Source organism: Camelus dromedarius, chromosome 1 (assembly GCF_036321535.1).
Source record: "Camelus dromedarius isolate mCamDro1 chromosome 1, mCamDro1.pat, whole genome shotgun sequence".
NCBI lineage: Eukaryota > Metazoa > Chordata > Mammalia > Artiodactyla > Camelidae > Camelus > Camelus dromedarius.
Window position 1 is genome coordinate 52,578,077 of NC_087436.1, and position 16,382 is coordinate 52,594,458.

Below are 16,382 nucleotides of genomic sequence, written 5' to 3' on the forward strand. Positions count from 1 at the left end.
GAATCATGGCTGCACCTTGATATGGCTCTGGATGGCTTTCCTTTAACAGCAGATGGTTTCTCTGCTTTGACTTTATTAAAACACGTAAAACAGTTGTTAGCACTCCAGCCAACTGTTACACTCAAGGTGCTGCACAGACAAAATATTTTAATGTCAAAACCACATTCTGTGGTTAACTTTTCTGTGTTGACCTGACTTTGTAGCCTGCCTTTTTATGGGTGTTCGTGTGTGTTCATTGGATTGTGAACTTTAAGAAAATGCCCCTACATCACCTACCCTCCTTAATTAAAAGTAGAGGTTCCTGAGATGCCCAAGGAGAGGAATTGGGGTTTGAAACTATTTCCAATCAGAGAAGGGATAGATGGGAGGTCTTAATTAAAATAGACAGTTCAGACACTACCCTGCAGTATCATGACCTCATGAAAACGAATGTCCCCAGAACTCAGCATCAGTCCAAAAGCTTTGGAGATATTTCTGTATCTTCCCCTTCACAATTCACAGAACTGGGGGCATGTGCAACATGGAGCTTGTGACAGGTGTTTCATGTGACGCATCTTGATGTTGAATTTATCTGATGATCATCACTGGAACAGAATGACAGAGGTTTATTGGCTTGATTCCAGAAGTGAAATTGCTGTAAAAGTGTCTGTGAGTTTGTATGTGAAGAGACACAGATTTTGCTGTAGAAACACATAAAACAATATACATCTATGCATGTGTATTTTCTTCTTTCTGTTTATATCATGTTTACTTTCTTTTACAGATATGTAATGCTAATTACTGTGGTGTTAACTCAAACGTTTTCTGTTCCAAATAGGCCTCAGTCCGATAAAGAGAGTGTGAAGCTTCTCACTGTTAAGACAATTTCTCATGAGTCTGGTAAGCTCCCAGATTGTTGATTAGATGAAAAATGGTTATTTCAAAATCTAACTTGGATTTTGTTCATGTGAACATAACCAAAAAGCATAACTTCTTAGAAATAGTTGATTATTAACCCCCAAGAAATAGAAAATTCTCCTATGAAGGAAAGGAAATATTATTTTTGGTAAGACTGTTAGACTGTGGCTTTCAGAGGTTGAGTATAGATATGTTCTAAAGAATGGGTGGTGACGAGGCATTTCTATTCTGCAGTAGTGGCATAAAAAATTATATGCTACAGGGTTTTTAAAATTTTATTATTGCTGTGGATTTGTTTCATTTTTGGTAATGACTATATAGTCGAATGGAACCAGGATTCATCATATAAAATGTAAATCATATTTTACACCATTTCATATAATTTTAATTGAACTTCTCAGTAAGAACAAAACATAATTTCCTGTTGGTAAAATTTATACTTCTTTTTTCCAACTTCTTAGGTTTTGATTTTGTTTGGTTTGAAATGTAAAAGTTTTCAAAATATAGATATGGTTGTATGAGTTATATTTATACCAAGGGCGATGAAAAATGAGAGGCTAGATAGCTTTTAAATATTAAAAAAGTAGATTACTTTTTTCATTTTGAGTAGACCAAGTATTTAAAACATCAATTTGAAAAAATAGATAAATACAAAGTAATAATTAGTTTTACAAAACAATCCATGTAGCTCTAATTTAAATATCAGGTGACAATAAAAACACTTAAAGTATTCTGCCCTCTCAATTTTACCTAAACAACATAGTCTCAGAACACATGTTATGTAAAGTGAGAACTATTGAATGATAAATGACATTATAAATATGTTGCAAAAAACAATTTTGTAAAATATAAGGTTATAAATATAGTCCCAATTCAAGAGCAAGATGTCAAAGGCTGAATGTGGTCCCAATTTCAGGTAGGAAATTCCAACTCAAACAAAGTACAACAGACAAACAGAAGAGTTGAAAAGCAAGAGCATCCAAAATCTTCAGACATGGCCAAACCCCTCACATGAGCCATTTTCCTTTGAGAGGCTTTCATCCTTGTATCTCTTCTGTTCTTTGATGTACACATTTCTTTATTCCCCCACTGTTCTCCTGAATATAACCATCTGAATGAACAAAACAGTAAAATTCGCCCATAGAATAATCAGAGACCACTCACCTGTGTCCCCTGGCTATTTTCCAGCCTTGACTAAGCAGCCAAGTCTATTCTACTGGTCAGGCTAAATGTGAACTAGTCTCGAGTAAGCTCATGAAGGACCCTGAGTGTGACTCCACCGTTTATCAAGGAAAGTTCTGAGTCTGCCTGTAGCTTGTAAAGCAGCGTCACAGTGATTTCATGCACTGTCCTTTATTCCCTTGGAAATTTCATTAAACATACAGCAGCCTCTGGGGCTCTCCAAGCTGTGGTTTGGAAGCCTCTGCATAGGAGCCCCTTGGTCTCCTTGTGAGGAGGGGGCTGGGACCAGGACCATTTGCTCCACCACCTGCTTCTTCCAGGGAAATGACAATTGAGGCTTCCAGGAGGGGAAATCCCCAGGGAACCTTGTATTTCTTGGTTGCACATGTGGTATCTGATTCTTCATTAAGGCCTAAGGCAAATTCTATGTAAGATTAATTCCATCTCCCACTCTCATAGTAACTACAGTAGTAAGTGGATAAATCGTGGTGGGATGATTAAGACTCTTAACTCTCCAAACTTCCTTTTCTTCATAAGTAACTTTTCAGGTCACAGGTCTAAGGAAGAAATATTATTATTGAAATAGTAAGATCTAGTCTCTGGTACTTCTATTTCTGCCAACCTTAAATTAGGAAGCACATCTCTTTTAATGAAATAACCTCTCAAAGGTCAACCTAGCTGATTAACATAGAAAATATTTGGTTATAGGGCAAAACTGAGATTGGTGATTCGGAGTTGATTTCAATAGCCTAGAGTTAATCATCTCAAACATAATGAACTCCAAATGCCCTTTGTACTACCACAGTCTTTGTTAAAGTCTGTCCGCCATTAACAGGACTTATTGACTCCTAAAACACATGCAATCAAATCTCTTCCCACCGTCTTTCAAAACTTATTCAAACGTGCTTTCTTTATAAAACTAGGCTCACCACACGCAACAGAAGTTACATTATTAGAAATATTTTTACTTAAACATCCTACTAGTGGCATCTTTCCTAAAATACAACTAGAATAAATCTGAAATGAGGTTTTATATAAGTTTACAGATTTAGCCCAAATTTCTATTATCTCCTATATAAATTTTTTAAACAGTTAAAAAATACAGAAAAGAATTTGATAGAACAAATGTGTGACTACCCACCACTCAGAATTGGTGATTGTTACATTTTATGTTAGCTGCTGCTTGGCCTAAGAAACAGTGTTAATTAATATACTGAAGTGGGTAACAACATGACATTTGAGCTTCAGTGGTCTTAAGAATTCATTGGATTGGTCAGTACTTCAATTTATAAACTCTGGTCTTAAATCTCAAAATAAATTTTGCCATTTTAGAGGTCAATAAACCATATCTCCAAGGAAACAGAGCTCTGCAGAAACCTACCTTCAGGTGGAATGCCAGAGGATGCTAACTTTTCTGGGTTTTACAAGCCTTTATGAGTAATGATTATTGTTCTCAATATTTTCTCCTGATAAGGCAGTTCCTTGCCCCAAATCCTCCTCCTTCTCTGACTGGCCATGATATTCAACCACGCACACTTCCTGCTTCCTCTAAATATGTTCTCTCTCAAGCAAGGTCCTTCTGTTAAAAATGTAGCCCATAAATGTTTAAAATGTGATTATTTCAATTGGAAGCTTTCTTTAAGGTAAAAGAGAAAGCCTTCTAGGCTATAAACAAGAATGTGTTTCCAGAAAAAAATGAGCGCCAAAAATAGCAGATCAAGGAGTCCTTTGTGAGAACATGTAAGATCTCATTAAGGTTTAGTGAGAAATCTTGCCAAATTAAACATCACAATGATTGACTGCAAAATATGCATGTGACATGATGCATTTTAAACGTAATTCCCACCTGCACATCTTAGAAAGTTAATAGACATTATCTCATTTTAACATGTAAGGCTATAACAATTATGAAAGAAACTAGTCGAAATTAAGGAATACATGATTCCACAAAAGAAAGAAAACATGGTATCACTGAATTTAATTTTAAAGCACTATTTGATTTTGAACTACTTAGAAAAAGAAAAAAGCAGATCTGAATTCATTATAATTTTCCTCTGATTGGAAAACTCTGATTAGTTTGCGTTACCTTAGATTAAGTGCAAATACTTTAGCATGTCTACAAGGCCTTCTGTGATGTACCAGCCTTCTCTTGCTCAATTTCTGAACCACTTAATAACATATTTTCCCCAGGTCTCACTCATCTCCTATCCCCCGTCTTCCTCACTGACCTCAAGCGCTCCTGAAGGAGGGGACAGTGCGTTGATCCCCTTAGTCACTCCCACCTCCCCCTTCTAGCTGGTCATTAAACATTATTCATATATTATTAGTATACTAATACTAATTAGTATATTATGGTAATTACTCATAAATGTACAGTTTTTTTGTTTATTTTTACAAATAAAAGTTCATTAACAACTAGAAATGAACTGAAGTATAAAGATAAGCTAAGGATTCATAGATTTAGAAAGCCATACATAGATTCTGTCTTCTCAGTCCTTCAATACTGGACTCAGTCTCTGCATTTACACCAGGCTTCCCTGACTGTCCCAAATGTCCATGGTCTTTCTCGCCTCTTATTGTTGGTTTGGCAAGTCAACATGCATCACTGCCCTGTAATATCTCTTCATGGCTTAAACTGCCATTTTAGTATTTGGTCACATGATGCATAAGGGAGAATAAAGAAAAATAGAGAATAGAATTAAAAATTACATACGAGAGACAACCGTGATAGGATCAGTATTGGCATTTGGTGTATTTCCTTCCAGTTGTTTTGTTCTACGCCTATATGTATTTTGCTTGCTTTTACCATGTATCATTATTGTAACTCTTATTGGAATCTTATGATTTTTGAATCTTTCCACATTTTCTGTTCCCAGTTAGACAGACTTTAGAAGATATTAAGGGAGATATTAAGAATTGTAATGATTTTCATATGGTTTGCTTTGCATGACTTCTGGCAGACAGAAGCGGTTCAATAAATATTTCTTTCTTTCTCTCTTTTTTTTTTTTTTACTTCTCATTCCTGTACTTTACAGCCATGGATTCCAGGAGGTGCTGTGCCTTTTGCAAAATACACAATAGTGAGCAGAGGGCTGTGCTGGGGCAGGGGCTGTGAGGGCTGTGCTCCGTGCTTGGCATTCCTCAGGGCACAAGACCTAAGGAGCTCTTGAAGGGGAGTCCTGGGGTTGTCCTCACAGGTCTCCAGCACTGCTTAGTATCGCCAGGACCATGCAGGTGATAGGTGAGATCAGTGGAGTCCCCAGAAGACTGGTTTCCTAACTGGCAGATAAAAGCTGGAGCAAAACGATGACATTTATTCTCAAAGCTGGAGACTTTGACCCCTGATGTTTTTATATCATGTGGCTGATGTTGATACTTGAATCTACCTGAAAGACACAGGTAATGGGAAATGCTGTGACCACAAATCCAGGAGAATGGAAGAATGCTTGGGGTCTCCCAGCTTCCCATCATCCTCAGTTAATATTTATCTTTAGATTGGATGATGGAATAGCTGTTATTGTAATGGTCCCTGGGCTGTTTTGTATGTCACCAAAGTATTTGTGTTGACCTATACATTTATTTTCACGAAACTCTCACTGAATTAATTCAACAGAGGTGCCTAGAACGTCTTCCTGATAAAATGGCACTTCCAATATATGACATAGCTCTGCTTAGGCAGAGCCAGCTCCTAGAACAAGCAAAAGTCAATAACTCATTCCCTAGGGGCCTCCCTTGTTTTCACCTCCCAACTCACACCCCCTACTCCCAGGGAGTGAGTAAGCATTGCTCCTCTAGGGTGAAAACAAACAATGGCTGAAAAAAGCTCATAAATCTTGGTGAACAATTTCCAGGCAATACCAAGACGTAAACTGCGGTTCTAATGACATTCTGGAAGGAAAATTAGACTTCCGTTGAAAAACAAAAAACAAGCCAAGAAACTTTATTTTCATCCTTATTCACTCTCTGAGCTTATAGATCCAAATGTATCTTCTGCTTTTAGGTGAGCATTCAGCACAAGGAAAAACCAAGAACTGACAGCTTGATGAATCCTCCCCACACCTGGGCAATAAATATGTAAGTTTTCTAATTTCATTCACTGAGATGCTCATTAATATCTGTTTTGTTAGCTTGCTGCAGCTCAGATTATTTTTTAAAGATTTTAAAAGCTGAAAAGTTAATGGCTTGTGTCAGTGAAACCATCATTTTCCATTTGTCTGAAAAACAAACTCTAAGAAGACTTGCCAGAGAAATGAGTGTCTTGGGGGCTGTAGCAGATTCTTCCAGTTGCCCTGCCTACCTCAGGAATGATACAGTTCGCTCTTTCTTCCTGTTGGTAACATTTTCTCACAGATGCAGTTTGCCTCTGCCTGGGTCAGTACACACACTAACTAACAGTGGCGGTTAGACAGGGTTCTGTTGCTGAGGAAGACTCGCAGGACCCAAAATGTCAGTGCTGACAAACTTGCAGTTTATTGCAGGAAGAGAGTATGATGCAGCAGCTGCATTAAAGTAAGGATGTGCGTCACAGCCAAAGGCTGGCTCGGGGCGAGGGGTCCAGGGATGCCAGGTAGGAGGGCCAGTTGTCCTCCCCGCTAAGGACCGTACTGGGATGTGCTCTCTCTCTGGGACCGGGAACCATGGGTGTGTGCACAGAGTACCTCAAACAAGGTGATCCAATGTACGCTCTCCACTAGGGTTTCTTGTACCCAGATAGTCACATAGGCATATTCCAGCTATATAACTGCATGAGTGACAGAGCCCTCCAGGTGTCTCAGTGAGAGCAGATGCAAAGTGATCAATCTCATTACAATTATTGCTGATCAATAAATAATTAAAACTGCTCAAAACTTGGGATACTGGTTTTCTGCAGCAACTGTTATTCTGCAGGTTCCACACTTTGACCAGGAGTCAGTGCAATGTAGGTGCATGTCTTATTTCAGTACAACAGTCAGGCCAATTTCAGGCCTGCGGGAATTACCCTTCTCAGCTCAGCATGCGATTGTCTTTTGCTTTCCTAGAATTGGGTAAGAAAATTTCCTTCCGACTTTAATTTAGTTTTCACAAGAAGCATTGAATAAGTGCCCTCCCAATTAGCGTTTGGTAATTTTTAGAACCTGCAGGAAAATGTAGCCTTTGGCAACTAATAGTAAAAAGGCAAAAGAACAAATAAATAGGTATATGCCAAGAATTGGCCTGACCACAATGGTAGTCATGCTGGGTAATGTCCAGTGGGAGGAATATCACTGCTATGTCCACTGCCCACGCCTACTTCCCAGCACTAATGCAGCGCTGTCACCGATACTCAGCGAGTGTCTGTTGAGTAAGTGATGCCAGCCACACTTCTCTGACAAGGAGCGGAGACACAGACAAAGGGGTGTGTGTCATCCAGACATATGCATCAGTGTCAGAATTTCATCCTTCTCCAGCCAGCAAGGGGTGGGTTAGGATGAGAGGAATCGGGAAGTTTGCCTGTCCTTTTGCAAAGGACTCTCAGATGCAAGAGTCAAGAAGCAGAGAAGTTTGAGAAATTCATGGAGACTTGTGGTTCAGCCCTCCCTAGTGCATGGAAAGCCTCCTTCCATACCAGCTATGGTTTCTTTGCAACCCTGTGGTTGGTACAAGGATGCTTTCTAGATGATCAGAATGCTCAAATCTTAGTGACTAATTGTCCAATTTGGAGAAAGACAAAGTCTTCTGTTCAGCTGGAAAGAGAAAGAAAGAAGAGTTGTATAGGAGACGAGGACAAAATGAATTTTCCTCCAACTCCCTTTCCTTTCAGCTTTTGTACTTTAAAAAAATATTCCTAGTGTCTGATTTCATGTCTTTTGATTTGCAGAGGCAAATTGCTTCTGTTGCCTTTCTGAGTAATTGTGGAATTATATAACGATGTTCTGAAGGGTAAATATCAGAAAGTAATGGGAAGAAGCACATTTGACATCTGTCAATTCTATTGCCTATTTGTCTCACCCTTTTTCAATATATTTCTCTTAGCAACCACTGTACTTTAAATGTAGTAACCAGTGAGTAATTGCTTTCTAGGTTATCAGCTAGAAATCAGATATAAACTCAGAAATTCAGGATAAGTAGGAATGTATTTATCAGAACTAGAAGTTGAGAAAACAAAGTTGAGAAGTCTTTGGATCTGTACTCAACAGCAAACCCTGATAGAAACATTCACTCATGTTTAAAATTTTCATCTCAGTAGAAATTTTTAGATGTATTTAATGCTTACTGCTTCATATAATGATCATCTATTTTGTGCAGAATATTATATTTAATGTAATTTGGCAGTGCAGACAGGAATTCCAAAATACTTTTCATCTATGATCCTTGCCCTCGCTGCAAAGCTTTGTCTAGTGAGAACATGAAATCAGACACAAGAAATAAGAAAATAATTAGAGAAAAAAATTTACAGCTATATGGACATGATTGATACAATTCATCAAACTAGTTCTAAAATCTCTGAGACTTTTATGTCCACAGGAGGAAGGTTGATAGGAGCTTCAGAAAATATTATCCTTTCACTGTAGATTTATTGCTATAATTTAGGGACCATGATTTCTTGAGAATAAAAAAATGATTATTTTAGCTTAAACTTTTCCTGTATAACTCACTTTGGTCCCAGCTAGTAGCTGATGGCACCCTCAAAATGCCTATTAGTGCAAAAACAACTTGTGTTATGTTTTGAAGGCCACTGGAATCAAAGATTAGAGACATATTAGCTGTATGTATTTTTACACATATTTGTGCCCATTTACAATGCAAATAGTCTGTTATCTTCTTCTGAAATTAATTCTCTTATAACAAGGAGTGACAAGGATAACATAGCTAAAGGAATTGATTTGATTACATAGAGCTTCTGCTGAGGCCAGAATTTCTCCGTGAAAATGTAGAGCAGGCAAGCACATACTTTTCTTATTGATGCCAACAAGTGGTCTGAACAAACCGGGTAATAATGAGTGTGAAAGTGAGGACATTAGCTAATGATACCTATATAGGGAAAATGTATTAAGAACTGCATGTAAAAAAACAGAAAGAAGATCAGTTAGATTTTATTACACGTCTGATTAAGAATTTTAAAAACACGAAACAATATAAGAAAATTTAACGGTAAAAGCAGGAATTCTACCACATCATGACTTAAAACTTCCAAACATTAAAAAAACTTATCCTAAATAAAATTACAAATTATAAATTGGGGAAATGTTTGTCATAAATATGAGGCCAACTAATTAATATCCTAAATATACAAAGACATTTATACGAATTGGAAAATTTAAAAATGAGCTGACAATTCATAGAGGATGAAATAGAAATAGTAATATAAAAGTAGAGAAGAGGTCCCATACTATTACTAGTCAAAATGTGAATTAAGACCAAAAAAATTATAACCTTCAATTTACTTGAGCTTTCTTTCTTTTATTTTTAAAAAATAATACTGGTGAAGCAAATATTTCATATGCTGCATTTGAAAATATAAATTGGATTAATCTTTCTGAAGAGCTGTTTGGTAATACTAACTAAGGGACTTAAAATATTCACATTTGTCAGCTAGTAACTTCACTTTTAGGAAATTTTCATAAGGAAATTATTTGAATGTGATTAAAGATTAAAATACAAGGAACGGTAGCAAACATTTAGAAACAGCATGTCTAATGGTATGGAAATTTCAAATAAATTATGTTTCAGCCAATCGATGACATTATACAACCAACAAAAGTAATTCTTGAGACAATTTTTAATTACGTGTAAACATGTCTAAGATAACGTTAAATGTGGAAGGGGGTACAATTTTAGGACTAAACAGAAAGCCATTTGAATGTTCTGAGACTAATTTGGGCTGTAGAAGGGAGGGGACCTGGTACATCTGGGTCAGCCCTGTTCCAAGCCACCTGACAGCTTAGGAAGTAAGGAAGGGCACTTCAGCTCAATGAAAAACCAAGGGGCAGCAAGACCACTGGCTTGTATGAAAGTCTCATCCCACAGACCCTTAACAAAGTGAAACGTTACCCACTTCTATTTTTCTCCCAGGTACAATTCACTGTACTTCCATTATTTTCTAAATGATACCCTTGATAATCTAAAAGCATCTTTGTAAACTTCCAGAAGAACTTAACTCGTTTTTCAATTATTTTTCTTACATTTTAAAATGAAATAATGAGGGCTGAAAAGACAACATCATAAGTAAAAAGAGATTTATTTTTTGATCCTAATGCATGACCCTGAACGCATTTCTTAGCAATGCTTTGCACTGGGTTTCACATCTATATAATGAGGACAGAATGATCTTTTCTCCTAAGACCACTGTGCTCTTTTGTTTATAAAGTGTTGTCAGTATGGTTAATGAAGCTAACATGATACTTTATTGTTAAAGTGACCATTAATTTTTTAGAAGAATTATAAATTTATAAAATGTTAGGGTTGTGAGAGATTCAGTGACCATAAAGTTCTCTATTATTATTGAAGCCAATACACTGAATTTTAGAGATTATAATGTCTGAAAGAGAGCAAACACTGATACTGGTATGGAGATTCAAATTGAAACTATCAACTAATAAATAAAATCACTAATGAAGCAAGCAAAATCCATTTCTTGAGGAAGATTATCAGTGTAGAGTACACGCTGATGAAAACTCCAGTTTGTTCCTATATTGGTTTCCGATCTTGCAAAAAAATGATTGATGCAATATTCATCATGAGCATTATCCTGCTCAACAAATCTAGATGTTTACCTAGCTGATCGATGCTGCAAACTCTTAACTTCACTTGGAAACTCACCCACAGACGATTATGGTTCCGTTGGAAGAAAAAGTGACAGAGATCTCGCTCCTTGCAGATACTAGGCCAAGTATTAAGAGGGATGAGGTGGGAAAGGGGATGGGAAGGGATAAATTGGGACTTTGAGATTTGCAGATACTAACTACTATGTGTAAAATAGATAAACAACAAGGTTCTACTGTAGAGCACAGGGAACTATATTCAACATCTTATAGTAACCTATAATGGAAAAGAATGTGAAAACAAATATATGTATGTATGTGAATGACTGAACTATTATGCTGTACTCCAGAAACGGATGCAACATTGTAAACTGACTATACTTCAATAAATAAATAAATAACTCAAACTAAAAATTTAAAAAAGAGGGATGTGACATGGATACTGTCCTCACAATGCTTAGAGGAGTGAAGAGAAAGACAAATAAGATCATTTTAATAGAATATGGTAAGTAATAAGATAGTGGTATGTAAAGACAGCCATTGAAGTTTAATGGCAAATTTCTCAAAGACGGTATTTGAGTTGAGACTTACAGGATAAGAAAAAAAGAGAATGGCATGTGTAAAGGCAAAGAACTGTGAGACTGCATGGTATATGAAAAAAATCACGAGTAACTGGTTAGCCAGGAGCTGTGTGTACACATCTGCTGCAGGGTCAGTGAACCGTGATTCTGTTTCGCAAGGAAATTAAGTGCAGAAACTGAGTGTAAGCATTTCAAATTGGGATAGCAATCTGATATCGCTTCAATATTTTATTCATGTTATTGTATTTTTAAAAAATATCAGTTTGCAGCTGATTAGAAATTTTTGAAAACCACCCTGGTCCTTCACCTCAGATAACGGGAAGCTTGGGCCTGGAAGATGTATTTCAAGGCCAGAAGGGCTGGGCGGTGGGGCCAAAGCAGTTGCGGGCTCCACATAGTGGGAGGTCTTGCTTCCTGTGCTAAGCTAAATCAGAAACGACTTCATGTGGTGAGAATGAAATATTTTCTTTTTCTAAGCAGAATAAAATCAGATTCTTTCCTTTTTATTAATGCCATCAAGAAGCCATTTATTCATTTTGGAAGGCTCTCTGACCTTGAGTGTAAAATGCACCCAGGAAATAAGTCCAGAATTTAAGAGTGGGGACTGTTTCACAGTCATCCTTGCAATCATTTCTCTCCTTCTAGAGCTACCCCATGCTCTGGCCTGTGCTGGACCACCTGTCAGCCACAGATGCTCTGGGGGGACATTAGAAATATCCCACTTAGTAGTCTTTTCCACAGCCTAAGTCTTGATGTAAATCCCATGTCCAACTCTCTAGTCTTCAAACTGACCCCAAGCCACAGCAGCCCATGTCCAGGTCTGCCCCATGTAAGGCAGCAGTGCAACCATCCCTCCCGAAGGACCTGCCTCCACCAACCACGCTGCGAAGGAGCAACATGCAGGTCTCGACCCTGGTCCCACTGCCCACCCTCACCCCAGCATCCTCCTCCTCCCAGACTCCGGCAGACCACCAGCACTGCCATCAGCAGCACCACAGCATCCTCCCCCTGCCACAGTGGACCACTGCCCTCCCCACTTGAGACACAGAAGCTTCCCTCTCCTGCTCCTTTTTGGACCTGCAGAGAATGATGTTTCTGTCCTGCAAACAAGGAAACCTGAAGTCATAAACCAAAGCCCTGGCTCTCCATCCTGTGGAGAAGTGGAAAGCTGCCTGCTCACTCTTCTTCATGATAAGTACACAGCAGCAAAGCATGAAAGTTGCCAAGAAATAATTACTCACAATGTCACCCTGAGCAACAGACCTCAAATGATGCCCCACTGGTGATAAGAAACAGTGAAGGGCTTTCATCAAAAGTGGGGTATGATGAGATGTGTGCTCGAGGCACATCACTGAATATTTAATGTGGAAGATTCATTCAAGAGGAGTAAGATTGGAAGCAGAGAAGACAAAAGACTATTGCAATATACCCCAGAAAAAGGATGAGGGCTTCACCAGGTCTGCAGGTACAGTGGGAGAGAGATGAAGAGGCAGAATTGAACAGAGAAATGTCTGGAAGATACAGTTCTCCAGAGGTGCTGATTGCATGAATGTAGACACTGGGGAATGAGGACTGTCAGGGGTATAGGTAATGCCCACACTTCCAGGTCGAGTGCCTGGATGGATCACGGAGATAACAGCAAAGACTGGAATCACAGAGTGAGAGGGAACAGGTTTGGGAGGCAGTGTCGTGGTTTCCTTTCAGACTTGTTGAGGTTGAAGTGCTTCTGGGACATTCAAGTGACTCTACTAAGTGGGAAAACTTCAGCTAGTCACTAATCTTTCTTATCAAGAGACAATCTCGCCCAGCATCTCTGCTGCTGCTTCACTTTCTTGGAATCTGAACTGTTCTGTTTCCCCCCCACAGGCTTAATCTTCAGCTTCTGGGCTCCAGGGGTAGAAAGGGAGAAAGCCCTGTGGAATCAATCCTGACTCTCAGTCCTGCTCGCCAGTCTGCATCTGTCACCTGTCCCCATAAACTAGATGACACACAATAATCTGATGGAATCAAAAAGAATCCTGGGCCTCTCCTGTCCTCTGAGATGTGGAAAAGCACCTTAGCGCATTTTACAGGAACAATCCTAGGAGAATGAATTTTAGGAGGGGCGTCTGTGAGCAGTTAACCTGACAGCCCAGGCCGATGGCTTCACTGATGAAATGGCTGTCCCTTGAGTTTAAAGTTTCCAGAACCAACAGTTTTTATTCATGGAGACGTTCCCACTTTCTCGGTGTTCTTATATTAGCTAATGTTTGTATTTATTGTTTTCCACTAATGTAGGGGAAATTTGCGAGTGTATTATTAAATACCAGGTCAAAATCCTCCTTTGTACATAAAGATATTTTATTCATACTTTCATGTGTTACTTTTAATAAATAATTACTGTACTCAATACACTAAAAATATCATAATGTGACTGTGAAAATGGCAATAGTATTGTCTTCCCTTCATTATGAGTATTTTGGGGTTGATTATTAGACTATGAGAACTTACTCTGAAAGGCATCTAGTAAGTGAGAAAGGGACAAAGGATTCACATATCAGGCCTTATTCAGGGGAAGTCAATTGAACATTTCTTTGGTCTTTCTATTTGCAATTCACACTGTGTGACAAGGATGTAAGGGCATTTGTGACACTGTACTGCATTCATTAAGAAGATAACAGGACTGAGATTTTTCAGAATCCATTTGATTGATACTATCTCTGTGCATTTTTTATTTCTTTTAGAAATGTAATGATTTGTTCTAGACATCATTGTTAAATCTCCAGTTTGTAGAAACCAACATTTCATAAATACATAATTGTGATATTATTTTCCAGTGTATCACTTTCCTAAAAATACCATATGATTATAGTTACCACTCCATCAGGGGCAAATTCTTCTGTTGAAAGCTGACTGATCAACCTTGACCACTCCTTGGACACTTGGGATCAAATGTCATGTTGGTTGAAGTTCTGTGGTAAGCTGTGGAACTAACAAGCTGCCAGGGGCAGCTCTTTAACGTTTATGATTTATGATTACCTAAGCTGATTTCGATGTTAAACTATCTTAGTGATACGAGGGCAGCATGTTGGAGACAGAAGGTTATGTTTAAAATTATGTTTTACAGTTTACTTTGTTGCAATCTATTTTGAAAACGGTCAGCATTGAGGATTATATAAATTTTGGTTTTTGCTCCCTGATGTCTGGACCATTTCTAATCAAGGACACCAAGCAAGCATATTTATACTTCTGACTGGTGTCTCTTTATGGTATTTGGAGAAGAAAGATGGGAGTAGAAAAAAAAATAGAAAAGCAATAGGGTAGAGAAAAAAGCAAGGATCTCCAGTACATACACTTTCCCTGGAGAGATGCTTTGCCCATGCTTAATTCTAACCTAGAAGCCTTTAAATGAGTGCAACAGTGTCTAGAGCATGCCAACCATGGAACACCGATCTTCAAAAGGAAAATATCCTGGGGATGAGGGGGACAGTATAGCTCAGGGGTAGAAGGTAGAATGTATGCTTAGCAAGCACGAGGCCCTGGGTTCAACCCCCAGGACCTCTATCAACAAAAATGAATGAATGAATAAAACTAATTACCTCCCCCTCAAAATATTTTTAAAAAAATAAAATAAGGACAATATTCCAGCACCCCTAGAATGCTTTACTGAGCACCTCAGCAGCAGCCCTGCTACCCAGGATGTACTGCAGAAATACAAACTCTTCTGCCATTTAAATTACTACGAATGATACGTTACTCTAGCTTCCTAAAAAAAAAAGAAAAACACTTTCTTGACCTTTCATAAGCATTGTTGGAAGAAAATTTACAAGGATCAGGATGAGGTAAAGCTTTTTAATCGTAATGAGAGAATGAAATTCATTCTAGTTCAAGAATTACACATAAAGAATGCTTTATACTTCATTAGTATTAAATCTTTAAAAAGTCAAAGTGATGAGAGGATTGAAGAATCTGCAGAGATATTCATGGCATTTTGTATTGTCAGTTTCAGAGGTAATGTCTGCATTTTTTGTCAACCTGAACTTCTCTTGAAACAGGGTACTTGGTTTTCAAGCCAAAATTATCATTAATCAGATTTGTTTTTAATTATCTGATTTAGATGATCTACCTTTTATGCCTGACTTCTTAAAATTTTTTGTTCTCACATGTAGTTCAAGTGTCACTGCGAAAGGAAAGGATGTGTTTAGATCAAGGGCAAACATTTCTAGGTGTTTGTTCTGTATGACAATACGAATATAATTTAAGTCTGCAACAGTCAAAACGTAAACAAGAGCTAATTAACCGGCACTGTTGTCATCTGAGTGTAATCGGATGTTACTGGCTGACACATTGGTTGTGCTCAGCCAGCAGAGAAAGGTTTCTAAATTCCCCTTGCTGAGCTGAAATCTTCCCTTCCATATCTGACAAATCTGTGTCTTATTTCTTGTCTACCTGTCACACTTACGTTCTTAAGGATCAACTTAGGACATCGGCAAACCTTCAACAGTGAACATGCTAGCTTTTCCTGATTTTTCTCCATTGAGCCCTATTTGTGATCATTCAAGATTTTATGGGGTTCTAAAAAGAAAAGTGGGTAAGTCCTTTAACAGTTATGTTTTGAGTGACTGTCTCAGTACTATGAATTTGTTCATTATTACCTAGTGTTGAAGATATCCATCACAGTGATTAATTAAATAATAGATACTCTGAATTGAGAATTTGTAATGGATTATCCACAGATCTCCCTGTCAGAATTTCTCCACAAACACAAACAAGACTTCTCAAGTTCTCATGAGTATATTTTGTCTTCTCTTCAAGGGGATTTGTCCTATGGGCCAGAATACACCTCTTTTCCTGTTCAGGATACATTTTTTTAAACACCATTACTATGGTATGGTTCCTATACAGTAAACTACACATAAAGGAAAAAATTTAGTTTTGATAAATAATGGAAAAACATTTATCTTGTTCACTAATATTACATTCCTGAACTTGAAGTCAGAATTCTACCAAAGTGATTATGGAT

At 37.9% G+C, this 16,382-nt stretch overlaps 1 protein-coding gene across 5 annotated transcripts in view; it reads left to right on the plus strand.

Moving 5' to 3' along the window:
- EMCN (endomucin) overlaps positions 1-14,188 on the plus strand; it is a 90,876-nt gene extending 76,688 nt beyond the window's left edge. For 2 of the 5 annotated variants that reach the window (XM_064484621.1, XM_031468736.2), the window contains 4 exons: positions 818-879; positions 5,115-5,159; positions 6,080-6,153; positions 13,247-14,188. In XM_064484621.1, coding sequence (XP_064340691.1) covers positions 818-879; positions 5,115-5,159; positions 6,080-6,114 — 142 coding nt within the window. In that variant the 3' untranslated portion in view covers positions 6,115-6,153; positions 13,247-14,188. The other 3 variants (XM_031468753.2, XM_031468764.2, XM_010980628.3) reach the window with 3 other exon arrangements.
- The last annotated feature ends 2,194 nt before the right edge of the window (positions 14,189-16,382 follow it).